Consider the following 27574-nt stretch of genomic DNA (forward strand, 5'->3'; position numbering starts at 1 on the left):
GAGCGGAGGAGGCGGCAGCAGCAGGAGGAGCCGCCGCCCTCCTGTTCGTCCTCCCCGGCAACGGCGCCGCCGACTCCCGGGCCCGCTCCGCTGCCCGCGGCCCCGGGCGCTTGGCCTGAGGAGCGGCGCAGGCAGCGGCGGCGGCGTCTCCCTTCCGCATTTTCCTGGGTCTCTCTCGGGCAGTGACGTGACGTGCTGACGGCGGGCCCGGCCCGGGGAGCTTGGCCGCTTCCACTCAGCTCCGAGCTCGGCCCCTCCCTCCCCTCCCGCCCGCCCCGCCGCAGCCACCGCCGCCGAGCTCGGCCCAGTCGCGCTGCGAGAGGCCGCCCCGAGCCGAGCGCCGCCGCCCGCCACCCCGCACGGTAAGCAGCGCGGGCCGGGCCTTCTCCTCCCCGTGCCCGCACCAGGCCGCGGCGCGGCGCCGCAGTGCAGGCCCGGAGGAGGCCGCAGCTAGGCCGCGCCAGGGCTCCGGCAGGAGCGGGCCGTAGGGCCGCGAGCCGAGCTCTCGCCGCGCGGCTGGGTGCGGCGCAGCCGGGGCCGGGCCGTGTGGGGAGCAGGGTCTGGGCCGGGCCGGGCCGGGGGGCGGCGGGGCCAGGCCGCGGGCTCGGCCGTGGGGGGCTCTCGGAGCCTGTGGAGGAGGAGACAAGATGGCGGCGGGGCACAGAGGCTGCGAGAGGCGGGGGCAGGGCGCCGGCCGCCATCTTGAATTAATCGCTCGTCCCAGCAGCCAGGCTTCCCCGCGTGCGGGCCGGGCCAGCGAGGGCGGCCCCAGCCCCCCATGCCGGGGCTGGCGCTGGCGCTGTCCGCCCCCGGCGGCTTCCTGGGCCGCTGCAGCGCCAGGGCCGCCAGCAATGGCCCCCGCACTGCGGAGGGAGGAGGGCGCCCGCCCTGCCGCCGCCGCCGCCCTCGGGAGGGCGCAGGGCAGGGCAGGGCGCGCCGCTCTGCAGCCCGACACGCACCCCTCCCCCCTGGCGGTGCCTGGAGCGCGGCAACGCTGCCTTGTTGCGAGCGCCGAGCGGGGGCCCTCGGCACGGCTCCCTGCCCAGCCAGCGGGCTCTGCGGGCGAGGGGGAGCCCGGGAAAGGCTCCCTTCCCTGGGAAGAATGGCTGCCTTCCTAGCGGGGGCTGTGAGTTCTCCCCCAGCCCCGGCTGTAGAGCCCCCTTCAGTGAAGAGTTTCAAAGAGATACTCGGGGCTAAATGTTTCCCCGATTTTAGGCTTTATTAAAATCAGCACAGACGTTGTCTGACCCAAAACATCCCCCGTGGCCCTCTTTTCTTAATCCAGAGGAAACAGCCTTTTGCCCAGTGTCTGCGAATCCAACATCCAGCACTGAGTTAGTGCAGGAGAGTGAAAATGAGTTTGGAGCCTGGCTGTAGGCCACAGGGAAACTATGCTGGTTTTGCTGCCCAAACTGAGGGAGATGCAGAAAAAGAAACAAGCAGCTAACGATATTTGGAACATTTGTCATGGTTTTAGGACTTACTTGTGAAGTTGAGCCCTTGCTTTATAAAGTTGTAGTTTTGAACATGATTCTTCCTTTGTGTGTGTGTTACATTCTCAGTGATCAAGTCAGGCAGAGGAACCCGGTTTCAACACAGTAATAAGTTGCTGGTAGGCTAAGGCATTGGACTGCTCAGGGCTTTAACCCAATTATGGGGACACAATTAGATCCCATCTACACTACATTTACTACACTACTTTTAAAACTGGGATGTGACCAGATCAGGGAAAATCTTGTAATTGGTTCTCCTGACTCAATTATACTTCTGATGTAGATGGGGGTCTTTCACTGGGGATGGGAGGTAAGGGATTTTGCTGATTGTTCTTAACCAGTGGAAGTGGGGTCAGGATTTTGTTGTGCTTTTAAGAAATTCTGTACAGGGATGAGGGAGATTTTGCTATGTGTATTGGTATTTTTATGGGAATGGAGGTGGGTGAAGGATTTTTGTGTATTACTCTCATCCGTAAGGATGGAGAAATGATTTTGCTGTATCTTAGGGTTTGTCTACACTTAATATACTAGTGGCATTCTTGCAAGTGCAGTGCTGTAGTACTTCAGTGTAGACGCTACTTATGCTGACAGGACATAGTCTCCCATCCACGTAGGTAATCCACCTCCCTGAGGGGCAGTAGCTAGGTTGACGGAAGAATTTTACATGTGAATTTAAGGTTAACTTAACTACGCTGCTCAGGCATGTGGATTTTTCACACCCCTGAACAAAGTAGTTATGTTGACGTAATTTTCTAGTGTACACCAGGCCTTAGTCTTCCCCCTCTCGCTTCTTTTGGAAGCGGGTTGGGTAGTGGAATATGTGTGTTTCAGTGGCATATTATAATCTCACTCTCTCCTGCACATGTTCTTTCTCCGTTCATGGCTTTCTTGAATGATTGTATTTAAAGTCAGAGTTATGGGGAAAGATGTAAATAACATCTGGGGAAATGAAGGGTTTTTTAGGGTTTTTTTTATTGAATTGCCAGCATTTTAATATAATTTGTATTCCAAATATATTTTTTCTTACCTGTTCTCATATCAGAAATTTGCCTTGATTTTCATTTGCCCAAATAAAGCTATATTGCTTATATAAGCAGATATAATAAGCATCCTGTTAGCGCTGTCTTTATAATTTAGCTTTACAGACTAAACTATATAATATTTAAGATAATACTTATTCTAGAACCACATGAAACTGACTTAGTCCCTGATCCTGCAGTTGGATTTGACTGTGCAGGCGGATCTGTATACCTGCAAAGAGGCTTTTTGAAGCCGTTGAGGTTCCACATGTGTGCAGAAGTCTCTGCATGGATCTAGTTGTAGGATCGGGGTCTTAAAATGTATTAAGGCAAATCTTATTTATTCCAGTAGAGGCTAGTTTAAAAAAAAAAAATCATAAAACTTCTATGTTGTACAAGTTACAAGTGGTAGAAAATCTATCCTTGATTCACCCCACTAAATCTTAAAAATCCACTTGCTTGGAAAGCTTTCTCAGATGACTGAAATCAACATTTGCAGAATGTAAGATAACATTTGCAGAATTTCTGATCTCAGTGGTTGAGCATGAACAGAGTGCAAACAAATATAATGCTGTCTTCCTGAATTTGCAGATGGACAGCTCTAGCATCTCTACTGTTGTTGGTATCTTTACTAAGTTGCATCAGGGTGAGCACTGACCAGAGACTTGTCAGTTTTTACTGTTACTATTCAGAATCTATGGGCAGCCTTGAGTAGTTATGAGAATCAGGTCAATTTCACTCTTTTGGAACTTAGAACAGTAGTAGAGAAAAGCAATGGAGTTATTCCTAGGAGAGAAGGACCCAAAAGGAGAAGCTGAGTAATGGAGACCTCCCTGTGCAGTAGCCAGAAATTTGAGGGAGGGATAGGATAACAGATGGATAACATCCTTCGCAGGAGCAAGGAGGCCGTGGCGTGGGAGTGGGGAATAGAAAGTGTGAATGCTTCTTCCAGCAGCCAGTGGGAATTGGGGCTTCAAAGTCATCAGACTCTAACTTATCAAAGGTTAATATGTATGACAAGATGGAGTCATTAAGTAGGGTCCATAAATAATACTTCTACTTGGCATTGCTTTGGGACAGAGCAGGTCACTCCGTCTTCTTTGTCAGTTTTTGGCTACCAAGTTTAGTTCTTGCTACTAGGTGTCTGATAAATTTACAAGTTCTGTGTGGGTGCATTAATGAGGGGGATGCATAGGGGGGTATGTTAGAGAGGGTAAGTTAGAAAAGAGCAATAAATGACTGGGGGTGTAGTATGATAAAATGTAGGTAAGACAGTAGAGAACATAATGTAGGGAAAGATTGAGAGATCCAAATGGGTGGAGAAAGAGAGAAGGAAAAGAAGCAACCATAAGAAGGCATCACAGGAAAACATACTATTGTAGGAAAGAAATTCTTAATAGACTTAATAGACCTGAACTTGTTTAATTACTAAAGCTGAACAAATTTGGGACTGGTGATTAATACTTGTATAAATGTTTATCTTAGAATACCTGGGGTGCTAGAGTTCTTGCTTTTCTATGATAACAAAAGTTGACAAATCTGATGTTTCCCAGATCCAGAGTTAAAAAAGTTTCTTCCTGATGAGTATTTGGGGTCCTAGATCTGTGGAGGGATCTGCTTGGGCAGAGTGCCATTGACATAATATCTTAACATTCAAAGTGGCCTGATTGATCTCAACAGAACTCGATAACAATCTGTCAGTGCAGATCCCTTTTCTTCGACTAGAGTCCTCCACAGTCTATTCAGTGTAGATCTCTTTTCAAAATCTAGGATCGTTCAACTGGACTTTTCCAAGTAACAAAGGAGTCCATGAACAAAGTATCATTATTACCTCAGACTGCAACTGCTGTTCTCATAGTTTAATTTCTGGCTACACTCCCTCTCCTTCACCCCCCCACTCCCAACTTGTTTACATTATTTTTCTTAACAGGAGGATTTGTTAGCTGGGAGTAGCAGAGGATTAGGTTGTGCAAGGATGGGGTTGAAATATATTTGCTGCTGGGTGTGTGTGTTTGGAAATGTTTGTTTGTTTATATTTCAGATAAACTCCCCCATGCAAAAACTTAATTAATATAAAGGAAAGATGGAGAATGAAAACAAATTGTTGACGTTTTCAGTTAAGGTTTCCACAAAAATCTTAACTCTTTATATTGGGCTCATGCATTGTAATAAGGCATTATGGTGATAGTGGGGGGTTCCTGCCCATTATTGGCAAAAGTGTTTGGAGGGAGGAACACCACATGCCTTCCTCCTACTGACATAATTCTTCCTATTGGAAGAAGTCTTCAAGGAGATTCTGTGGCCTCTCCCTAGTCTTACCACATCAAATCCCCCTAGCTTGGGATTTGTACTGGCTCTTATTTTGGCCAGACTGGTTTGCTCAACCCTAATTCTAAAGCATATATGCAAGGGGGCAGAGTTAAGGTTAGAGTGGTAAATTGTAATGAGAATTTCTTAACCTTTTAGTATTTAGATTTTTGGGGGGATAGGGTGATTTAAGATCTAATCAGTTACTATTCATCAAAGAAGTTTTGACGCTGTATCAAACTATAGAGAGTTGATAGAATTCTAAATTTGATAGTGTTTGAGACCAGATGGTGTTTTTAGTCTAAAAGCAAATGGGTGACGCTTCTCCGGGGAGCCTCTGCATAATCTCACTGATGAGATTCAAAGTGCCTGTGACATGGGGGTCTGGAACCTTGTGGCAATAACCATATGGGACCCTGAGGGAGGTATGAAATGCAAGCCCTAGCTACCTTAGTTCCTTTCTGACTGCCAAAGGCTGTGAACATAAGGGACCCCAGAGCAGTGTCCATTTCTGATTCTATTAGACATCTACCTTTACTCACCTTGAGTAATTTTGTAATCATTAGTAATTTGAGAACTCCTCAGCCCATCATCCATCTGGGTTGTACTGCTTACCAGTCTCTCATGAGTGGAAATTTGCAGAGGTTTCCCTCTTTGGGGAATATCTGTATGTATTCGCTTTCTCTGCCCTTCTTCCTCAGAGTTTTCTATACCTCCTTGAAGTATGAGGTTCAGGAAAAATGAACGGAGGTGTGTAGGGGTCATCTACGCTTTGTTCAAGCTCTGAATGTTCAGTCACATGAGATGCTTTTGGGAGCCCTAAAGGGTATGGCTTTCCAGAGATTTAGGAACCGCACAGGCAACTTGGGTGAAATCTTGGCCATACTGAAGTCCAGGGGCATTTTGCTTTTGACCTCAATGGGGCTAGGATTTCGCTTCTTGAATAAGAGTGTGAGATATGCATAGGGAACTCTCTGAGAACTACAGTTACTGGGCAAGTAACCTTTCTCTTCTTTATTTTTTTCAGGCACTGTGACTGATGAGAATTAAAGGCCATGGATGAAGATGGACTTGAACTGCAGCCACATGAGCCAAACGCGTTTTTTGACCCAACAGGTCTGACAGGAGATAAAGCATCTGAGGCCCTTCATGTTAAACATAAAATAGATTATAACCAGTCCGTTGTCGTTACTGAATGGTGCTGGGCTGTTTTGTTATTATTTTTGGACTGAATGCTGTACTTGTGATTTTATTTTTAGTTCAGAACAATGTAACTAAAATGTACTGGCTACAGGATACTCTGAAAGGAGAAGTGTTTGGGGGTTATGGCAGAGGCTCAAAAATGGCTGACCTTACCCATAACAAAATTTATGGTCTCTTTTAGTTGAATGCTAGAAAACTGGTCTATGTTAATTTGTCAAAGAAATGCCAGTGGCTAATAAGAAAGTAAGTTTTTTAGTGCTTTTTCAACTACCATGTCTTTCTGTAAATAGATATGGTCAAAGATACCAGAATGCTTGTGGTAGATAGATATGTTGTTTATAAGCTGAAGACAAATTGTAATAATTTGCAGCTGATAAATATCAGCCATGTTCCTTGAATTACTGTGGATGTTTTAAACATTGGTTTAATTATATTTTTCAGGGTCTGATGCAGCACATATGGATGGAGATCAGATTGTTGTGGAAGTGCAAGAAACAGTATTTGTTTCAGATGTGGTGGACTCAGACATAACTGTGCATAACTTTGTTCCTGACGATCCAGATTCTGTAGTCATCCAAGATGTCATTGAGGATGTTGTTATTGAGGATGTTCAGTGTTCAGATATCATGGAGGAGGCAGATGTGTCTGAAACTGTCATTATTCCTGAACAAGTGCTGGGCACAGAGGTAGCAGATGAAGTTTCTTTAGCACACTGCACTGTTCCAGATGATGTTTTAGCTTCTGACATAGCAGCAGCAGCATTGTCTATACCAGAACATGTACTGGCAAGTGAATCAATGCATGTACCTGAAGTTGGGCATGTGGAACATGTGGTTCATGATAATGTTGTAGAAGCAGAAATTGTCACCGATAGTCTGGGAGAAGATGTAGTTTCTGAAGAAGTGTTGGTAGCAGACTGTGCCTCAGAAGCAGTGATTGATGCCAATGGAATCCCTGTGCAGCACCAAGATGATAAGGGCAACTGTGAAGATTACCTTATGATTTCCTGTAAGTTTATGGGGAAAGCAGTAAAAGATAGAGTGAATGACATTGACTGGGGTGCTGTTTGAAAATTTTTGTTCCTTTTAAATAATGCCAGAGAGAAAGAGAGCTTTCTGAAATGTTTATAAAAACGAAGTCTCATAAATATGCATGAATATTTTCTGTTATAATTGTGTTCCTGCTGAGGTGGTTTATTTATGAAGCTAATATAGATAAAGTAATTTTTCCAGCTATCTGATTATTAAAATAAGCCTTTTAAAATAAAATACTCATGTATTAGTTTACAGAACAATATTTTATGTGAATACTTTCTGTAACATGTAAAATGCCACTTAATAACAACTATAGGAAATAAACCTGGCATTGCTCCAGCATATACATTTAGACAAATGTATATGTTGCAAAATCACTAAGAAAGCAAAAGAATGGTTTCACATAAGTGGAAGAGGGACAGCCACAGAACTGTTCTATTTTTCTGCAGTTTGAAAAATGTCTTGCATCTGAAATACTATCCTTAGTGTTTTTGCTAAGCTCCTCTTTTAGATATATAAATACAGGTAGCAATAACTTTTTTCTTTTCTATTATAACATGTTTCTTCTCTTGAATAAACTGAACATGTGAAGGTACACTATTAGCAAAAAGGACAGCCACTATTGCACATATTTGGGAAGCTCCCTTGAACTCAAGATTTTGGTTTTTGAATATTTTTAAGCCCCTTTGTACCAGTAGAATGGTCTATTAGAGTTGCAATATTGAAACAGGAGTGTGGGTGTGGGAGGGACACCACCAAATCATAAAGTTAATTCCTCTGTGGGAAATAAGCCTTTGCTCAAACTAACACTGAGTTTAATGGTGTTATCTGATTAACATTCTTGGGTCCTATATAATTTATGAAAGATATTAAACAGGTTTTTGTCGTAGAATCATTGAAATAGAACAGACATATTGTATCATTTAGCCCATTTACATTGACCCTTGCAGGATTATTTGTTTTATCTAGATTTTAATGACTCAAATAATGGAACTTAACTGACGTCATATATTGATTGATTCTTGCTTTGTTTCCAGTACAGGTTCTTTGACTAGTTCTTCATTGTCTGCATGTTGTTGTTTGAATATTTCTTTTTTTAATGGAATTGTAGTTTGTTTTGGCTTAACTATAATATCATCTTCTGCACTCATAGATTTGAATATTTCTTCTCCTTGCCTCCATGATCACTTGATTTCTTAATTCCCTAACATTTGACTTCCTAGTGTTGAATACCCTTGTGTAGCTGTGTTTTAAAGTAATATGGAGATCGACTTAATGGTCCCTAACTAAGAAACCATCCTTTTGTACTTCTTAACTGTAGAGAGATTGAAAACATGAGATAACCTCATCATGTTTAACAGAACCAAGATTTTTTATTCTTAGTCAGTTACTTCCACTTGGTGAGAAGTAGATCCAGGGTGGTTCCTTCACTGACTTGATTCTTTACTTTCATTGCTATTAAATGCCAGTGTGTTTTTAAATATTTTTGTAATATATTTGTCTCTTCTAGCTCAGGTACTTAAGTAAATTTAAAATTTTATATTCACCCTTTGTTGCAAAGCGTATCTATTGTTTTTCTTTATATTTTGAATTGAACGTACATTCTAGAATTTGAGTTAAATGAAAGTTTCCTCCATTACCTTCTACTGTATTTAAAGCCTGCCTAACAAGTTCTACTGGTTTTGAAGTCAGGAGGTTAGTAATCCCTCTTAAGTGGAGATTGTCTAATCTAAATAGTCACTTCATTATAGAAAAAAAATCAAATGATCTTTAAATTCAAAACCCTCCTCTTTACGTCTACAGTGTATGTCTGTCTTGGTCTTCAGGCTCAATCTTCTCCATTCTTCAGTTGCACTTGGTACCAGATGGCTCTCAGAGAAGATCACCACCAACATCAATCTCACCTTTAATTCCCCCCCCCAAGTCCCAGAGATCATCCTTGATTCTGTCACAACTTTTTGCACTTATATTTATCTAAATTATGCATCCTGGGCAAATGGGTGAGTAGAATTTTGTGAGGTTGACTTAATCTAAGGTACCTGCATCATAGTATCTAAATGCTGCCGGTTTCCATGTGTACTACAATACATGAACATTTGCCTGTTTTCCTCGGAATACTTTTGCCCATCACTTGAGAGGCAGAATATTACTCTGTTCACTTTATATGGGTCACAAGTTACCTGTCCCATATTCTTCATTGGAATTCCTAGGTAAGATCACTTGCCACCTTCTTTCTGTCGGTTGGTTCCCTTTCATTGTTTTCCCTTTGCTGGATAGGCTACTCTTTGTACCTGGCTTCTTCTTAATCTGATCATCATCTCATTTTTCAAGATTGGTTTAGCTGTTGCTCAGGTGAGAATGGTTGAATGAGTGTCTAACAATTGAATAAAGAAAAGGAGTACTTGTGGCACCTAAGAGACTAACAAATTTATTTGAGCATAAGCTTTCGTGAGCTACAGCTAAGTGAGCTGTAGCTCACAAAAGCTTATGCTCAAATAAATTTGTTAGTCTCTAAGGTGCCACAAGTACTCCTTTTCTTTTTGTGGATACAGACTAACACGGCTGCTACTCTGACAATTGAATGGCTCCACACATGCTTTTCTTATTCCTTCTTCCTCTCTTCTCATTTATGGATTGAACTGCATTTTCTTTTCTGATAGTACCTGTCTTAGTGATCTACATTCTGTGAGACTTTTTCCTTCAGCAAATTTATCTACTGTTTGAATCATCCTTTTCCCATTACAAATGGAATCTAGCATGTAAATGAGACTGCCTTGATTTCCTTGGATATTGCTTCCAAGATAATGCTTCTTACCACTAGCGATGCTCTCTTTTTGTGTAGATACTCTGTCTTTGCCCTCAGAAACTCAGTTGTTTGTTCTGAACTGGGTCCTGGCTATTTATACCTAACTCAGCTCTGCCTTTGGATCCCTAAGCAGAGAATGAAAACCACTGCCAGCTGTTAAGCAGCATGGGAAAGGATTCCAAGAGTTTTGATAAACCACACTTTTCCTTTTATCCATGCCAGAAAAAGTCATTTAAGGAGGACTTTTGAGATATCTTGGCCAAAAGGGGACAGATTATGGACAGATACACATCAATCCAACTCCTCTAGCCATAGACCGAAATTATGATTTGGAAAGCCATTTCTCCCTAAATGGAAATGTAGCATTTTAATAAAATGTTAAAAAATGGCCATAGACAGAAGGATGTTGGAGTTTATCTTGGAGGACAGTACCTTAGAGCTGGACATCCAACTGAAATTAAGGTTTCTACATTCCGGATTTTACTCAGTTCGTCAAAGCAGGAGACATGCAATTAGCTTTTTGTCGCTGAACAGGGGCAATAGAAACAGCTCCATCAGAAGAGAAGTTGTGCTGGATGTTCTCAGTATATTTTGTACAATAAGAATGGTAAAATATAAATAATCAATATGGGAAATCTGAAGAAATGAAGGCTAATCTAGGAAACTTTGTATTGGTCCAGTATGCCGCAAATCTAGGAAATTGTATGATGTCAACAGGTATAGCAGGCACATTACGTTCACATCCTAATCAGGCCTAGAGTAAGAAATATTTGATTCATGTACCAGAACCAACATTTTCAGTACAGGACCTTTTCAGAACCAAGGGTATTCACAAAGATGGTAACAGTGATTGTATAATTACTTAGGTTTAGAAGGGGCACATTCTCCCCCACCCCCCTGGATGATATTTTTATAAAGTCAAGAGCAATGGACCTAGTCAACAGAACCATAATCCATATGGCTTCAGTAGTGAAGAATCATGGTTTTGTAGCAGATATAAAAAATGTTTTTGTTTTACAGGCTGTCTTCATCAACAACCTGGGAGTAAAGAGCTATTTTCTCTTGAGGAGATTCTTAAAGGTGCAAGACATAATAATAGTTTTTTCCCTCAAAGTAACATTTGCTGTCAGACCCTATCTAACCATTATAATGGTACTGTGCATAACTGTCCTGCCCAAGAATGTTTGAGATCACTGTGTGTTGATCATAAGGTGGAAGACATTAGGATACATTGGTAAGAGTTATATTCAAGAGCTTAGTTTTTACTGTGCGGGGTAGACAGGAGCCAAATTATGGGAATTGGAGCTACTTTGCTGCAGAGCCCACCAAGACCGACTAATGACAGATATCAGCCTTGAGTCTTGGGAAACTTATCTATGATAGAGTTCTGTTTCTTGGGATTGTAGGAAGTTCGCAGTGTCCTCTTACCATTAAAGAAATGTCAGGATGGCCTGGCATTGTGTTGGACACCATCATAACTGTGTTCTGTGTGGAAAAGAAAGTGGGCACAAGATATACTAGTCTACATCAGGAAGTAAAATTGCCACTTTCAGTGAACAGAAAGTCTGGCCTTTCAAATACAAATAAACAGTGTAAATGTTCAGATTGAGCAGAAGGTCAGTTTGGGAAATACAGCCTGTATAGGAACCTACTTGAGTATAAACATTATGGAAGAATGCAACAACCTTTTGCGTTAAGGAAATACTAAACTAAGCAAGTTGTTCTAGAAGCTGGCAAACAACTTATCCTAAGTATTTTGTCTGTTATCTGTGATACTGAGAATTTTTGGCAACGTAAGGACAGAACTCACGTTCTTATTGTTCTACACTGACTTGGGGCCAGATTCTTATCTTAGTGAAATTGATGTAAATATGGAGTAATTTTTTTGGATTCAGGGGCTGGATTGATGATGCATTTATTGATGAGTATGTACATGTAAAAGGATGGCACCTGAATTGTTCCCACTTTGTATATTTTTGGAATAGAGAAATGTAAGAAGATTATACCATTTGGTCTTTCCAGGGTCACATTTTGACATAGTATGTAGTGCAATTCGTTCATATATAAGAATTTTTCATTTTAGATTTAATGTTTGGTGGGAAGCAAATGCTGTAGTAGAATGATGATGATGGGCGATCATTTGTTACTGAGTATGATCATCTTCCATGGGAGTTATGGGTCCTCAGGTGGCTAATAAGGCCAATCCTTGAACCACATGTTCTATTACAATGAGGACAGATGTTTTCAGGCTCAGCAGGAGGCTGTTGATCATGACTGGAGACCTGTCTCTCCTTCCTCCTGTGCCTCTTGTCCTCTTCGGCTTGTCGGTGAGCAAGTTCAAAATGCAGGGGACCATCACGTAGGACTTCACTCCATTTTAAACAATCCTGGGCAAGTGTCTCCCAAGTATCAATGTCAATATTAAATTTTTTTAGGTTGTCCTTCAGCAAGTCCTTATAACGCTTCCGTTGTCCACCACGTTACAGTAGTAGTATAGTAGACAATTATATATTAATAACATTGAATTAATCTGTTAAGCTATATTTTGTTTTTCCTTGTACTGCTCTTAGTCATTCCTTTATTACCTCTTTGTCTTACTGTTATTCTTCCAGATGGAGACTATCTAGATATGCTTTAGATTAGGGGTTCTCAAGATTTTTCATTTTGTGGACTACATTAACAGATTATTTTATGGACCACTTCTACGTTTGTGCACAATTGTGCAGTCCACCTTCCTCTTCCATTTGTGATCACACAAAATCACTGTAGCAACTATAGCAATTGAATACAAAAAAAAGTAACATTAGGAAAGTGTATTTTTTGCCATTTTTTAAAGTAAATTTAGCAACTGGAAATGAGAAAAGAGCCAGCATCATGTGATCGGTGAGCTCTCTGAAGACCACCAGCAGGTGCCTTGTGGACCATAGTTTGGAAACTTCTGTTTTAGAAAAAGTATCTAGTTTCTTAGGTTATCTGTTTTGTTTTGCTTTTATTTATTTTCTTAGAGAAGCAATCTCCACCCAGAAGTAAAATTCTGGTATAGAGGAATCAAAACATAGCCAGTTCATTTACTAAGTTTTTATAAAGTTTATCAGATTTTAGTTAATATTTATAAAAGTTACATCTTACAGCTTTGGAGTAAAGTAGTTCTAGCTCTTCTTTTCAGTAACATGGGTTGTGATCAGTTTAACAAGGGCCCAGTGTACTTACTGGGAAGGCCACAATCCTTTAGTAAAAACTGGTGAGCGTGCATTCTTTGAGAAATTAAATTAACAGATAGGAACACATTTTCCTTTTTTACTTCTAGGAGGGAGAATATAAGAAAATGGCAGCATCCTGTGTTTGGCGCATTCATGGGTAAGACAGGTATGGGGTAGTACCCATAGATAGGTCCTGTATTTGAATTAAAAATTCAGTCATCTAAGAGGCTTCACATTTTAAACATTGACCAGGTTGATGTTTGTAAACCTCATTTTCTCTAACTGAGATTGAGAAGAAAAATACAGAAAAATGCGTGGAAATTGTTCATTTAAAAAAAAATTCACTATGTAACCAAAATAACATTTTTAGACTGCACCCTAAAATAAGTAATTACAAGGACGATACCAAAGCCCAAATAAACCAGTATAGATAGATGCTTCAGTGTGGCAGGCACACTACATGTCTTGATCGCTAATCAACCACCCAGCTACACTGTGGATTGCAGACAATGGCCAGCAGCTGCAGCCAAACTATATTTCAGTGCAAACATGCTTTATAGTTAGAGCCAATTGGAGAGGGAAATGGTGTTATTCCTGCTGGGATATATTTTTGTTTCCCCCTTGTTTCCATCTCACCTTCTGATTTCCTTTTCCTTTTTTCCTTGTTATCTCTGATCTTGTCTTCTGTTTTACTCTTTTCTCATCCTTTCTTCCCCATTTTTCTCCTATTGAACTTAGTGCACTGTCTATCATATTTTCTACTCTTTTCCTCTAATCTGCCAAGCACTGCTAGCATGTTAATGCTGCGGACTCTCCCAGAAATGTGTGGGAATTTTTCCTCCAAGGGGAAAATTTGGTCTTACATTTCTACACGTACTCGCATTTAAAAAGTTTGGCATGTTTTTGTTTTGTTTGTTAAATAGGATTATTAAAGGATACTTACATTAAATAGGAATCATATCTGAGGTTTTTATATAATGTAAAGGGCAGTCAGGAAACAAATTATAATTTTGTATGTTGAAATATGCACCAATTGCCTTAAAATTACATCTTTCACAAAGATTACTCTCCAGCGTAGGAAGACCTTATCCATTGTCTGGAGGAGAAGCAACTGAGTTTCTGATTCATAAGCCAGAAACCTTCTCTACTACAAATATTATTTAAAAAACAAAAAACCACCAGACTCTACAATTAGAAGTTTATTGTTTTAAAACAAAAACCAAAAACAATCCCTGCCCAACATAGTATTCTGGGCTGTAGAACTTTCAGTTATTTTTTTCCTTGTTAAGGACTTGTCCCTGCATCCGTTTAAGTCAGTGGCAAATTTCCCATTGACTTCAGTGGTGCAGTATCAAGCCCTATTGATGAGAAAGCACAATATAGACATGATGGACAGTGCTGATAGCCAATCCAGAAGGGAGTAATTAAATCCAACAGAAGGAACAAAACAAAAAGTATGCTTGAGGAATGATAGCAAAACATTTTCCCCCCCTATGCCAGAATTTTATTTATGGTTGGGGGTCTCATGTATATTCCAAGGAATTTTTTATAAAAGTGCATCCAGGTAGCAGAGAACATCTACTGTAAGGTTGCATTTTCAAAGTGATCTGTAATAACATATCACCATAATGTCTTACCTTTTTTCTCCATTTAAAAGATTCTGAGTTTCATTACAGCTATGTTAACAAGGACATTGTCTCTTGATCTAGGATCTTGTTCCTAAAGGCATTTCAGATAGTACTCTTGGTTTTCTGGGACTTTGGAAGCTATATATTGTGCAGTGTTCATTCATCATTCACTTGAAAAAATAGTGTTTGGTGCATTCCTGCTGCCAGTTCTAGTGATGGGACTAGTAGATTAAAGAACATTTTGTAATGTAATATAATGCATAATATTCTCTGCAAATAGTGATAGCTACTAATTTACATTCCTTGTTGAGAAATTTTATGCATATGTAAACATATGTATAGTACAGATGAGAGACAGAATACATAGATTGTATGTGGTATAAAGGTTTTATGTTGACATAATTGCACAATAATAATAATAATACCTAGTCTTGTATAGTGCTTTGCATCAGTATATCTCAAAGCACTTTACAAAGGAGGTCATCATGATGCTCAGGATGGCTGCATTGTTCATGAGTGGCAAAACCATGATTGACTAATGAAGATAATTCCAGATGAGCCAATAAGACTTTTATACCATGTCATCATGTACTCTGTATATGCCACATGTTACAGAAAGCTATTAGAAAATTTTTAGCATTTTAAAAGATTTTATTGGTACTGTTTTGCATTTCTTTTCCTCTAAACTTTGTGCCTTTTGTTACCATGATTCCAAACTATACATGACTTTAAAGGAGCCATAAAAACCTCAAAAAGAGACTTAAAGTATTTATTGTAGATAACATAATATATTTTAAGTCCAGTGCTTTGGACTCTGCCAGTGCTAGAAGAAAATGTCGGATCCTGTTGGAAAGGGGAAGTCCCTGTAAGGTTGTGAGATAGTGGCCTTTGTAAGCCTGTGGAAATTAATATTTTTGGATAAAAGTCCACATTTGGGCAAAGAAACATTTTGTTATGATATGTGTTTTTAAAAGATGTCAGATTTCTGAAGCTGCTTATGAGATTGCAAGTGTTAGAAGTGTACCAGTACTAGTGGCTTAGTGGGCACAGAGCAGGTGAGTAAAATCTGCATGAAAAATAAATTTATCACATGAATGTGGGTATGTGTGTGTGAACTATATTTTCATTCTGGTGCTTGGAGGAAGTCCGTTGAGGAGCAGCCATGGAACAGGCACAGTCTTCCTTTAAGAGATTGTTGTGTAGTGAATATAAAATAATACTGGGGAATGGATATAGGACTGTAATACTACATACAATTTAAATTCCTTTCTGTAGGGAAGTTAACAGGAATTGATGGAATCAGAATTTGTCAGTGTTAGAGTGGCAATTCATTAGTTTGAAACTGAACTTGGTCCCTTCTTTTATTAGCAAGCAGGGTCTGGGATTGCTTAAAATACTTCTTCTTGGTGAGTGGGAAAAGACAGATCTAATGTTTTTGTGTTGTTAACCCCTTTTCTAACCAACTAAAGGAGCAGTATTAACAGACTTAGAAGGGAGGTAGGCCAAGTTCTCAACTGAAGGGACATCTGTAATGTGTGGCCTTATGGGAGAGGACTAAAGGACAGCTCTTGATGGGAAGGGAGTTAATAGCTTGTTGGATGTGTGTGTAGAGGGGAGAACGTCATTAAAAATTGAAGAAGTGTATGAAACCTGGGCTGTAGAATAAGTACTACTATGCTGTTTTTTCCCCTCTTCTTACTGCAGTTTGACAACCATCAGGAAGTATCCCAAAATAACATTCATCTTCTCTTTGCTCCAAATTGTGGTACTGGTTCTCTATATTAGTGGTCATGGAAGGGCAACCTAGAGAAGTTGTGAAGCAGTTTTGTGTTCTTCACTGTGGCTGTTTCCTATCTCTTACTGCCTTCATCACCAGTATATTTTGGCTAGCTTGGGTTGAAATAGGGCATAAGAGCTGCCCTTGTTTCATCAAGTAGTGCAAGAACTCAAAAAGTAATAACAGAATGTTTTTTAAGTACATCAGAAGCAGGAAGCCTGCTAAACAACCAGTGGGGCCCCTGGACGATGGAGATACAAAAGGAGCACTTAAAGATGATAAAGTCATTGTGGAGAAACTAAATGAATTCTTTGCTTCAGTCTTCACGGCTGAGGATATTAGGGAGATTCCCAAACCTGAGCCGTCTTTTGTAGGTGACAAATCTGAGGAATTGTCACAAATTGAAGTGTCACTAGAGGAGGTTTTGGAATTAATTGAGAAACTTAAAACAAGTCACTGGGACCAGATGGCATTCACCCAAGAGTTCTGAAAGAACTCAAATGTGAAATTGTGGAACTATTAACTATGGCTTGTAACCTGTCCTTTAAATCTCCTTCTGTACCCAGTGACTGGAAGATAGCTAATGTAACGCCAATATTTAAAAAGGGCTCTAGAGGTAATCCAGGCAATTACAGACCAGTAGGTCTAACGTCAGTACCGGGCAAATTAGTTGAAACAATAGTAAAGAATAAAATTGTCAGACACATAAATTGTTGTGCCAAAGTCAACATAGTTTCTGTAAAGGGAAATCATGTCTTACTAATCTATTAGAGTTCTTTGAAGGGGTCAACAGACATATGGACAAGGGGGATCCAGTGGACATAGTATACTTAGATTTCCAGAAAGCCTTTAACAAGGTCCCTCATCAAAGGCTCTTACATAAATTAAGTTGTCATGGGATAAGAGGGAAGATCCTTTCATGGATTGAGAACTGTTTAAAAGACAGGGAACAAAGGGTAGGAATAAATGGTAAATTTTCCGAATGGAGGGGGGTAACTAATGGTGTTCCCCAAGGGTCAATCCTAGGACCAATCCTATTCAACTTATTCATAAATGATCTGGAGAAAGGGGTAAACAGTGAGGTGGCAAAGTTTGCAAATGATACTAAACTGCTCAAGACAGTTAAGACCAAAGCAGACTGTGAAGAACTTCAAAAAGATCTCACAAAACTAAGTGATTGGGCAACAAAATGGCAAATGAAATTTAATGTGGATAAATGTAAAGTAATGCACATTGGAAAAAATAACCCCAACTATGCATACAATATGATGGGGGCTAATTTAGCTACAACTAATCAGGAGAAAGATCTTGGAGTCATCATGGATAGTTTTCTGAAGACGTCCACTCGGTGTGCAGCGGCAGTCCAAAAAGCAAACTGGATGTTAGGAATCGTTAAAGGGATAGAGAATAAGATGGAGTATATCTTATTGCCCTTATATAAATCCGTGGACGCCCACATCCTGAATACTGCGTACAGGTGTGGTCCCCTCATCTCAAAAAAGATATATTGGCATTAGAAAAGGTTCAGAAAAGGGCAACTAAAATGATTAGGGGTTTCGAACAGGTCCCATATGAGGAGAGATTAAAGAGGCTAGGACTTTTCAGCTTGGAAATGAGGAGACCAAGGGGGGATATGATAGAGGTATATAAAATCATGAGTGGTGTGGAGAAAGTGAATAAGGAAAAGTTATTTACTTGTTCCCATAATATAAGAACTAGGGGCCATCAGATGAAATTAATGGGCAGCAGATTTAAAACAAATAAAAGGTTCTTCTTCACACACCGCACAGTCAACCTGTGGAACTCCTTGCCTGAGGAGGTTGTGAAGGCTAGGACTATAACAGGATTTAAAAGAGAACTGGATAAATTCATGGAGGTTAAGTCCATTAATGGCTATGAGCCAGGATGGGTAAGGAATGATGTCCCTAGCCTCTGTTTGTCAGAGGGTGGAGATGGATGGCAGGAGAGAGGTCACTTGATCATTACCTGTTAGGTTTACTCCTTCTGGGGCACCTGGCATTGGCCACTCCTCGGTAGACAGGATACTGGGCTGGATGGACCTTTGGTCTGACCCAAAGTATGGCCATTCTTACGTTCTTACGTAAGAATGCTGCTGCTATTTTTTCTAATAGGGTGATGCAGATTATCACTTTTACCTTATCTAGAAGATGAAAATCTTGCGTCTTGGATTTGCTTCTGTCTCTCACTCGCGCTCTCTCTCTCTCTCTTTTTTTTTTTAAGGAATCTTAAGCAATTCTTTGTGTGGCTTCTTCCACTACAGCGTCAAACCAGTAAATTTATTTTCATTTTTAACCATTTTCAAACTGAAATGATAAAGTGAATCCTCTCTCATTTGCAGCTGTTTGTATAGATTGTGTGATCATAATATAATTTGTCTTTGTAGTGGATGATACTGGAAAGATAGAACATGAAGGTTCTGCTGAAATTACCATGGAAGCAGAGTCAGAAAGTGATCCGTGTAAAGTGGACAGCATTTGTCCAGAAGTCATCAAAGTATATATCTTCAAAGCTGATCCTGGAGAAGATGATTTAGGTAAATCAGCATGGTCATTTTGGAATATTCTAACTTCGCTTCTGAAATCCTGTATACTCTGAGACTATGGCTTTTCTCAAGTCATTTGTGAAGAGCCATGGATTCTAAATGTTAAAGAATATAAACATTTTTTATATTATTTTTCAGTTTAGAATGTAATTTGATAGAAATGTACTTTAAAAAAACACTTTTATTCTGGTCGTCTTAATTAGGAGGCACGGTAGACATTGTGGAGAGTGAATCTGAGAATGATCATGGAGTGGGACTACTTGATCAAAACAGTGTTCGTATTCCAAGAGAAAAAATGGTTTACATGACTGTAAATGATTCTCAGCATGAAGATGAAGATTTAAGTAAGTAGGTGGCCTTTTTTTGCGGACAGGGTTTTTATTTTCAATTATGTGAAATTATTATTAATGCTGTTTATTCTTAATTTCCTTTTCTCTTAGATGTTGCAGAAATTGCTGATGAGGTTTACATGGAAGTGATTGTAGGGGAGGAAGATGCAGCAGTGGCCCATGAACAGCAAATTGATGACACTGAAATTAAAACTTTTATGCCCATAGCTTGGGCAGCAGCTTATGGTAGGTCATGTACAAGCACTTCTTCAAGGGTGGGATTGGTGGTAGCAAAATATCTGAAAAAGCATTTACAATCAGAATGTCATAGAATCATAGAATATCAGGGTTGGAAGGGACCTCAGGAGGTCATCTAGTCCAACCCCCTCCTCAAAGCAGGACCAATCCCCAACGAAATCACCCCAGCCAGGGCTTTGTCAGGCCTAACCTTAAAAACTTCTAAGGAAGGAGATTCCACGGCATTGTGTGTCGTACAGTTCCAAAATGCTGTCACCCATAAATCTCTAAACAGATTCCTGAAAAGGAAGATGAAAATTTTAAAGCAAGCCTCTCTGTTTCCATTTTAACAGGCATTTCCTTCATATAAATAATGTAGAAGGAGGTACAGCAAGAAGTACACAGGCTTCCAGCTGAAAAATTGTATCTTGAGTACCTCTGGCCTTCACAGTTTTGGTGTACAATAAAGGCTGGCTTGGAAATAGAAAAATGAATATTTTTGTCAAAAGTGACAACCAGGAGAATGTAGGATTCATGTAAATCTTAGCTGAGAAGCAGTGTTAACATGTGACTTTATTTTGGGGTGCCTGGATGAGTACATAAATATATAGTCTGGTACTTGGAAAATGAAATACCTTTAAAAAGAAAGCAGGAAGCGGACACTGTTACTGTACTTTCCATTTAAATAATTCTTGGGTAGAACTCAGAGTTGTTCTCCAATTTTTCAGGATTGTTGTTCTTGCTTATTGGTATATGGGCACTAGTTGAGATCTGAACTGACTTTTCTCCTTGTTGGAGTATATCATTTATGTATTTAGGTTATAGAAGCACCCAGGTACCTCATCAAGATCGGGACCCTGTATGCTAGGTGCTGTCCAAACACATAGTAGGAGACAGTCCTTGCCCCAAAGTGTTTACAATATAATTTTAAATAAATTGCTACAAGTGGTGTAACAAACTAAAAAATGAAGGATAAAGGCAACGGTGATAGGAACACATGGCTAAGTAGCTGTGTGAGTCATTTAAAAAAAAAAAAATCCCTTCTGTATACCTACTTGTCCTTTATTAATTGGACGTTTCATATAGTTCTCACAGTTGAAGTGAATGCTGAGGAGGGATTTGAAGAACAACAGGGTAATGACTATACAAATTAATTTAGAGATGACAATCGAGGCTGGCATTATTAGCGACCTGGAAGAGATGAGGTGAGGGATAACACAGTAAGATAGAAGAATGGATGTGTGGTTAGGGACAGCGTACTGAAGGACCTTAAAAGATGAGAAGAAAATTGAATATCTGATGGGAAAGGGATGCCAGTGGATGTACTCAAAAGAGGAGGAGCAATATGGGCAGAATCTTAACCCCTATGTGGATGGACTTGAGTGGACTGAAGTGGATTTTCCAGGATAGAAAAGGAGGAGATTGCATTAGTAAAGACAGGAGATGATTAGGGCTTGGGTGAGAGTATTAGTTGTTCAGACAGAAAAAATTCTAGATCTTAAAAATGTTTTTGAGGAAGAAGCAGCAAGATTTGAACATATTTTTGATGTGTGGAGCTAGAGAGAGAGTGGAATAAAAGATGACATCTCGATTACAGATCTAAGTGACATGGAACATGGTGATGATGTCAGTAGTGTCAGAGAAAGGGGGCAATGAAATGCTGAGGAAATGATTGGAAAAGATGAAGAGAACCAGGAGAAGATGGTGACATAAAAGGCAAGGAGAACAAATTTGTCAAGAAGGAGAATGTTTGTTAAAAAGTGCTGAGAGATCATTGAGGGTAGAGTTGAGACCTTTGATTTGGCCATGAAGAATTCATGCGAGACCTCAGTGAGTGCAGTTTCAATGGGGATCCATAATGGAGTTTGAAGAACTTAAGTCAACAGTTGTAGACAGCATATTCAATGAGTTTTAAAGATGAAGGAAAAAAGGGAGGACTGTAGTCAGAAAGAGAGGTGAGACGTCTAAAGTGGAGATTTTTGAGGACGTGGGAAACAGTAGTGTGCTTGTATTGTCAGGATGTGGGATCTGATGGGAGAGGTGAGAAAAGGGGAGTGGAAGGCATGGGTGTCACTGGGGCAGGTTGAAGGGGGCTTAGAGGAGATCAGATGAGAAACCTCAAAGTCAATGACAGGTTCAAAGGAGGAGAGCGTGATGGAGATAATGTTACTGGGGAGGTTTAAAAAATAATCACATTTTATTATTTTTTTGCTACAATGTGGCAGAATCCAGTGGCTCTACTACTTTCCATTCTAGAAAGTAGGGAAAACAGTTTCCTGTATTTGAGAACATTTAGATCCAATTTTGTCATGTCATAATCTGTAAGGACTCTTGTGTACATACTTCAGTTATGTTTTATTGTCAGATGTGAAATTGGTTCTCCCTTCCAAAAGCATTTGTCACCTGCCACACAGACTCTTCAGCCCTTTCTCTGGCTTTCCTCAGCTGATACATGAAGTTCAGAACCCTCAGGTTATGCATGAGTCTGTTCCTGTCTACATTTTTTTCTCTCATTCATTCCTAAACACCCACTTCAACTCTTTACTTTTATCTAGCTGCTTCCTTTGTCCTCTTCCCATTCTTGTCTTCATGCCTTCTTATATGCTACCTCTTCCATCTTGAACTGCCTCCCTCTCCTGGAGCATAAAGAGACCACTCTTTGTGAGACCGCTTCTTAAAGCTTACATATTCCACAAAATCTTATCAATGTTAAACAACCAACAAAAGATATGTTGTTAAATAAAAAACAAATCTTGATGATTTCACTTGTAGTTAAACCCATTATCTGGTGCGTTATATGTCATTCTGTTTATATGTACTGTTTGTATATTTAGAATGTAAGCTCCTTGGGGCATGGGTGGTATCCTCCTCTTTTTTTATACAGTGTTGAGCACACTGTTCATGCTCACTAAAATTAATTTGTACAAGGTTAAATCTCCGGATTTGTGTAGAGTGTGAGTTATGTATATTCATGTTGTTCTAATTCTTATTAAAGTCTCTGGCACATTCAGCAATGACTCCCAAATTAAAGGTCCAATCCTGCAAATCCTCTGCATATGGAACTTTCATTATCTTCAGGTCAAGTCAGTTGGCTTGAACAGGATGAGCATTCACACACACAGGTCTTACAGGATTGAACCCTAATGGAATACTGGATATCAGGTATAAATCGTGTGACTTGCACATGTTTCCTGAGATTATAAATTGTGTGATTTGCATGTTTCCTGAGATTAGAAATTCTTTGTACAGAATTACTAACCAGAAATGTATGGGAAAATCTTTTCTTAAAATGCAATATTGAGATTAGAAAGAGAGAAACCTTTGTGAAATGGACTTCTGTTTTCTTCTGTAAACTACATTGGATTTGAATCCAGATCCTTCCCCATACAAATCCAGTACCCGCACCATTCAGTTTATACTCAGTTACACAGTTGTTTTAGTCCTAGATTTTGTCGTATACTGAGAAGAGTGCTTGTGGATCAATTAATTTGAATGACCTTTTGGTTTAACAACATTACCATAGTTTAGATAAGTTATTGAGTTAAAATATTCTCTTGTCTATTTTTCATTTATCATTATATTTTCTATAGTCCAAATAAATTTTAGAGTGACTATGGTAGATCATTTTAATCTATTTTATTAGGTAATAATACTGATGGGATTGAAAGCCGGAATGGCACCGCAAGTGCTCTCTTGCACATAGATGAGTCTACTGGACTTGGGAGACTAGCTAAACAAAAACCAAAGAAAAGGAGGAGACCTGAATCCAGGCAGTACCAAACAGGTGAGTACTTAGATGCTCAGGTAATTTAGTGATAGGGCTATAAAAGTACCTCGATAGAGACATATGGATACTCATAAACAAATGTGCATTGCCACTGAGGACTTGAAGACACAACATTCTGTAGAGAGAATATGGTTACTTCGCTTCTCGGATTTGTTGGCAAGATGTTCAGCTCGCATACCCAACTTGTATTTTCTTTTTAAAATTCTGAAATAAAAATGTTAGGAAAACTTAACTTCACAGCTTCAAATGGAAGTGAATCCTTCTCAGGCAAAACAAAAGCAATTTTGTGGCAAAAAGTTAAATTCTTATACATTTAACTTGTTAAACAAATTTGAATTGACTAGCATATATAACCTTTTTCAAAAACTGATCTTGGCCAAATAAAATATTGCTGTAAATGGTACTTTTCTAAAAATCTGGTTATCCTTTTTGTATATGCAATAAACTGAATAAAGTTAGTTATGGCAGTTAATTTAACAAGTAACTAAAGAAGTTTGAGTATCATAAGTTACTTTATCTATAAAGTATAAATTCTATACATGTTCTCTCATGTCTCTTAAACTTACTATAATTATGAAATAAGTTGCCCTAATGGTCTTTTCAGAATCTTTACTTGAAACCACAAGAGCAGCTGCATGGTGTTGACATTAGTAGGTTTCTACCTTCACTGAATTATTTATTTTTCCAATGAAGTAAAAAGAGTACCTCTCCATTTATTTAGGTGTTCTTGACTTAAAATACAAATATCAAAAATTCCTTTCCATTGTAACTAAACTGCAGCAGTTCCATTTCGTGTAGCCCCCAAGTAGCAGACCAGGCGAATTAACGGTTGAAACAATCCTTCCTTTTGCACCACCAACTACCCTGTTAATCCTCCCTTATTTGGGGGAAAATGTGCTTCACAGAGTTCCAAAAGGTAATCAAATGCAGGCTAATTTGGACAGAGCTGAGGGAATGAGTTCCAAAGCTGAGGAGCCCTTACATAAAATGTTGTCCCATCGACCCACTCTCATTCATACCAAGAGGAGTCCAGCTTGAACATCTCTCCTACTTGTAAGCATGACATATGGCATGAGGAGGGAGGTAGTCTCTCAGATATGTAGGTTTTAGCCCTGTTTAGTGCAGGTCATGTGGCACCAATGTAATATGCTCACAGTGCGATGTTCTGCTTAATAAGTGAGCTGATGAGTTTTGTACCAACTGCAGTCTGAGGGTGGTTTTATGTGTAAACCTATGTAGATTTCATTATAATAGTATAATCTTGAGAAGAAAGACATGGATGACACATGTAAGTTCTGCTTCCGAAAGAAATGATTGCTAACTCCTTGCCATTTGTATATGGAAAAAAATCTATCCTGTCCACTGCTGCTATCTGATCTCACAGCAAACAGAATGTACAGTATATTATAGAAATTATATTGTATAGGAGTGTTTGTGGTGTGAATGGACTTTATTCATTTTGTTAAAAAGTATAACTTTGAAATCTGGAATGTTATGGGGATCATAAATAGTTTGCTGTGTGAGATTGTGTCATTGGTTCATAGTTGTCCTTTAACATAAATTTTCCAATTTTTGATTAAAATGTATCAATTCTGATTAAAAGACAATTTTGAGAGAATGTTGAAGGATCTGTAATCACTGACATGTTAACTTATTCCTTATTGAGTTTCTACAAATTTCTTTCGTGTAGTCTGTGACATTGATTCATTGGTTGTAAAGATACCCTTCTCTCTGTATGTTTCATACTTGACAGCAGTGCCAAATGCTGAAGTTTTGAGTCTGCACTTGTTAGTGTTGGGAAATTCTGATTATCAGTGCTATAGAATTAGTGCAGAATAGTGGTTAAAGTGAACTTAATAATAATGGAAGTAACTAATTTGGATTTATTTAACAGTACTACTTATTGTTACGTAATTAAATGATTTGAAGTAGAATGTTTGATGGTCAATTTTATGATACTTTGTTTATTTTCAGCAATAATCATTGGCCCTGATGGTCATCCTTTGACTGTCTACCCTTGCATGATTTGCGGAAAGAAGTTTAAATCCAGAGGTTTCTTGAAAAGGCACATGAAAAACCATCCAGAGCACCTTCTTACGAAGAAGAAATACAGATGCACGGACTGTGATTACACTACCAATAAAAAAATAAGTTTACATAACCACCTGGAGAGTCACAAGCTGACTAACAAAACAGAAAAGCTTATTGAATGTGATGAGTGTGGGAAAAGCTTCTCTCATGCAGGAGCTTTATTTACTCACAAGATGGTGCATAGGGACAAAGGAGCCAACAAAATGCATAAGTGCAAATTCTGTGATTATGAGACAGCAGAACAAGGGTTACTGAGTCGTCATCTTCTGGCTGTCCACAGCAAGAACTTTCCTCATATTTGTGTAGAGTGTGGCAAGGGATTTCGTCATCCATCAGAGCTCAAGAAGCACATGCGGATCCATACTGGTGAAAAGCCATATGAGTGCCAGTATTGTGATTATAGGTCTGCTGACTCTTCTAATTTGAAAACTCATGTAAAGACTAAACATAGTAAGGAAATGCCATTCAAGTGTGATATTTGTTTTCAGACTTTTTCAGATACCAAAGAACTGCAGCAGCATATACTTATACATCAAGAAAGCAAAACACATCAGTGTTTGCATTGTGACCACAAGAGCTCAAACTCAAGTGATTTGAAGCGGCATATAATTTCAGTACACACAAAGGATTACCCTCACAAGTGTGATATGTGTGATAAAGGCTTTCATAGGCCCTCAGAACTGAAAAAACATGTGGCAGCCCACAAGGGTAAAAAATTGCACCAGTGCAGACATTGTGACTTTAAGATTGCGGATCCGTTTATTCTAAGTCGCCACATTCTCTCAGTTCACACAAAGGATCTTCCATTCAGGTGTAAGAGATGTAGAAAGGGGTTTAGGCAACAAAATGAGCTTAAAAAACACATGAAAACACACAGTGGCAGGAAAGTTTATCAATGTGAGTACTGTGAGTATAGCACTACAGATGCCTCAGGCTTCAAACGGCATGTTATTTCTATTCATACAAAAGACTACCCTCACCGTTGTGAATACTGCAAGAAAGGTTTCAGAAGGCCTTCAGAGAAAAACCAGCACATTATGCGGCATCACAAAGATATTGGGCTGCCTTAAAGTCTCTTTTACAGACTTATGGCTTGGAGTTGTAAAGGATATTGCTTTTCAGGCAGTCAGCTTATTTTAAAGCCAATCACCTGCGATCACAAAAAAATAAAAAAATAAAAAATACTGTGCATTTGATTTATTGCTGTATACAAATAGGATTATTGCTTCTAGTTGACTTTTATACATTTTGTTCAATAGCGTGTTCTAAATTCTATTCAGTTTGTTTAATAAATGAGGAAAAGATGGCAACAATAAAGTTGCATTTAATAAAGTAAACCCTGTCTCATACTGAATTTTTCAACCGTAATAGCTTATTTAAACATTTATCTTACTGACTTTGTTGGTACTCACATTGTCCATGTTAATGCAGTTTTGTTGTGAATTTTAAAAATATTTTAAATTTTCTCTTGCTAAAATTGTCAGTCATGTACAAAATAACATGGAGAATTTTAATGTCAAGAATAATGTTATTAGGGCCAACCTATTTGTCTTATTTAGTGTATACATAACTTGTGGCAAATTAAACTTTACATTTGAACAGTTATATTTAATATTACTGAACAAAAATACATTTTGCATTTTTATTCAGGTTTCCTTTACAAAGGATCTCATTCCTCCCTTTATAAAAAGTAAAAATTATGGTTGGGGGCATTTTTTCAATACTTACACTTTTTGGAGTAGGAATTTATTCATAAGTATTATGTTTATTCTCTGTGCTTCTTTGTCTTTGAATGGTTATGTATCACAAAAGAGTTTTGGTTTTCTGAACTTCCTGCTGACTACCATTGGAAACATAAAATATAGCTCTTCCACTTACCTGGATAGGCTGCAACTTCTTGTGTACACAGTTAAGTGTACCCCAGTTGAATATGATTTTATGTATAACAACATGAAACAGCAGTATTTGGGTTAAATCACATTTTTGCTGGGAATTATTTTAGTTTTATTCTAAAGTCCAACAGATGTCTCAGACAGTTTTGCAAATGTATTATTTAGAGAGAGAACTTCAAGTAGGAAATAGTAGGAGCAGATGATTTTT

The 27574-nt window shown here is 39.2% G+C and overlaps 1 protein-coding gene across 5 annotated transcripts; it reads left to right on the plus strand.

Annotated features, from left to right (window-relative positions):
• Window positions 1-225: 225 nt before the first annotated feature.
• ZFX (zinc finger protein X-linked) lies at window positions 226-26811 on the plus strand. 5 transcript variants are annotated; one of them, XM_037901866.2, is made up of 9 exons: window positions 226-362; window positions 5847-5935; window positions 6464-7030; window positions 10883-10942; window positions 18872-19021; window positions 19234-19374; window positions 19471-19605; window positions 23240-23380; window positions 25358-26811. In XM_037901866.2, the coding sequence occupies exons 2-9, from the start codon at window positions 5875-5877 to the stop codon at window positions 26542-26544; spliced, it is 2442 nt and encodes an 813-aa protein (XP_037757794.1). In that variant the 5' UTR covers window positions 226-362; window positions 5847-5874; the 3' UTR covers window positions 26545-26811. The 5 variants fall into 5 exon arrangements, with proteins under 5 accessions (XP_037757794.1, XP_037757799.1, XP_043393927.1 ...); XM_037901871.2 differs by lacking the exon at window positions 10883-10942; XM_043537992.1 differs by lacking the exons at window positions 226-362; window positions 5847-5935 and adding an exon at window positions 8860-9056 and having other exon boundaries at window positions 6898-7030.
• Window positions 26812-27574: the final 763 nt, after the last annotated feature.

The sequence above is a fragment of the Chelonia mydas genome, chromosome 1 (genome assembly GCF_015237465.2).
Source record: "Chelonia mydas isolate rCheMyd1 chromosome 1, rCheMyd1.pri.v2, whole genome shotgun sequence".
Lineage (NCBI taxonomy): Eukaryota > Metazoa > Chordata > Testudines > Cheloniidae > Chelonia > Chelonia mydas.

Excerpts from the sequence above, each read along its gene's own strand:
- ZFX (XM_037901866.2), top strand. The coding sequence starts at position 5,875 with ATGGATGAAGATGGACTTGAACTGCAGCCACATGAGCCAAACGCGTTT. Across the intron at positions 19,022-19,233 it reads TCCTGGAGAAGATGATTTAG|GAGGCACGGTAGACATTGTG; the intron begins GTAAATCAGCAT and ends CGTCTTAATTAG. Across the intron at positions 19,375-19,470 it reads GCATGAAGATGAAGATTTAA|ATGTTGCAGAAATTGCTGAT; the intron begins GTAAGTAGGTGG and ends CTTTTCTCTTAG.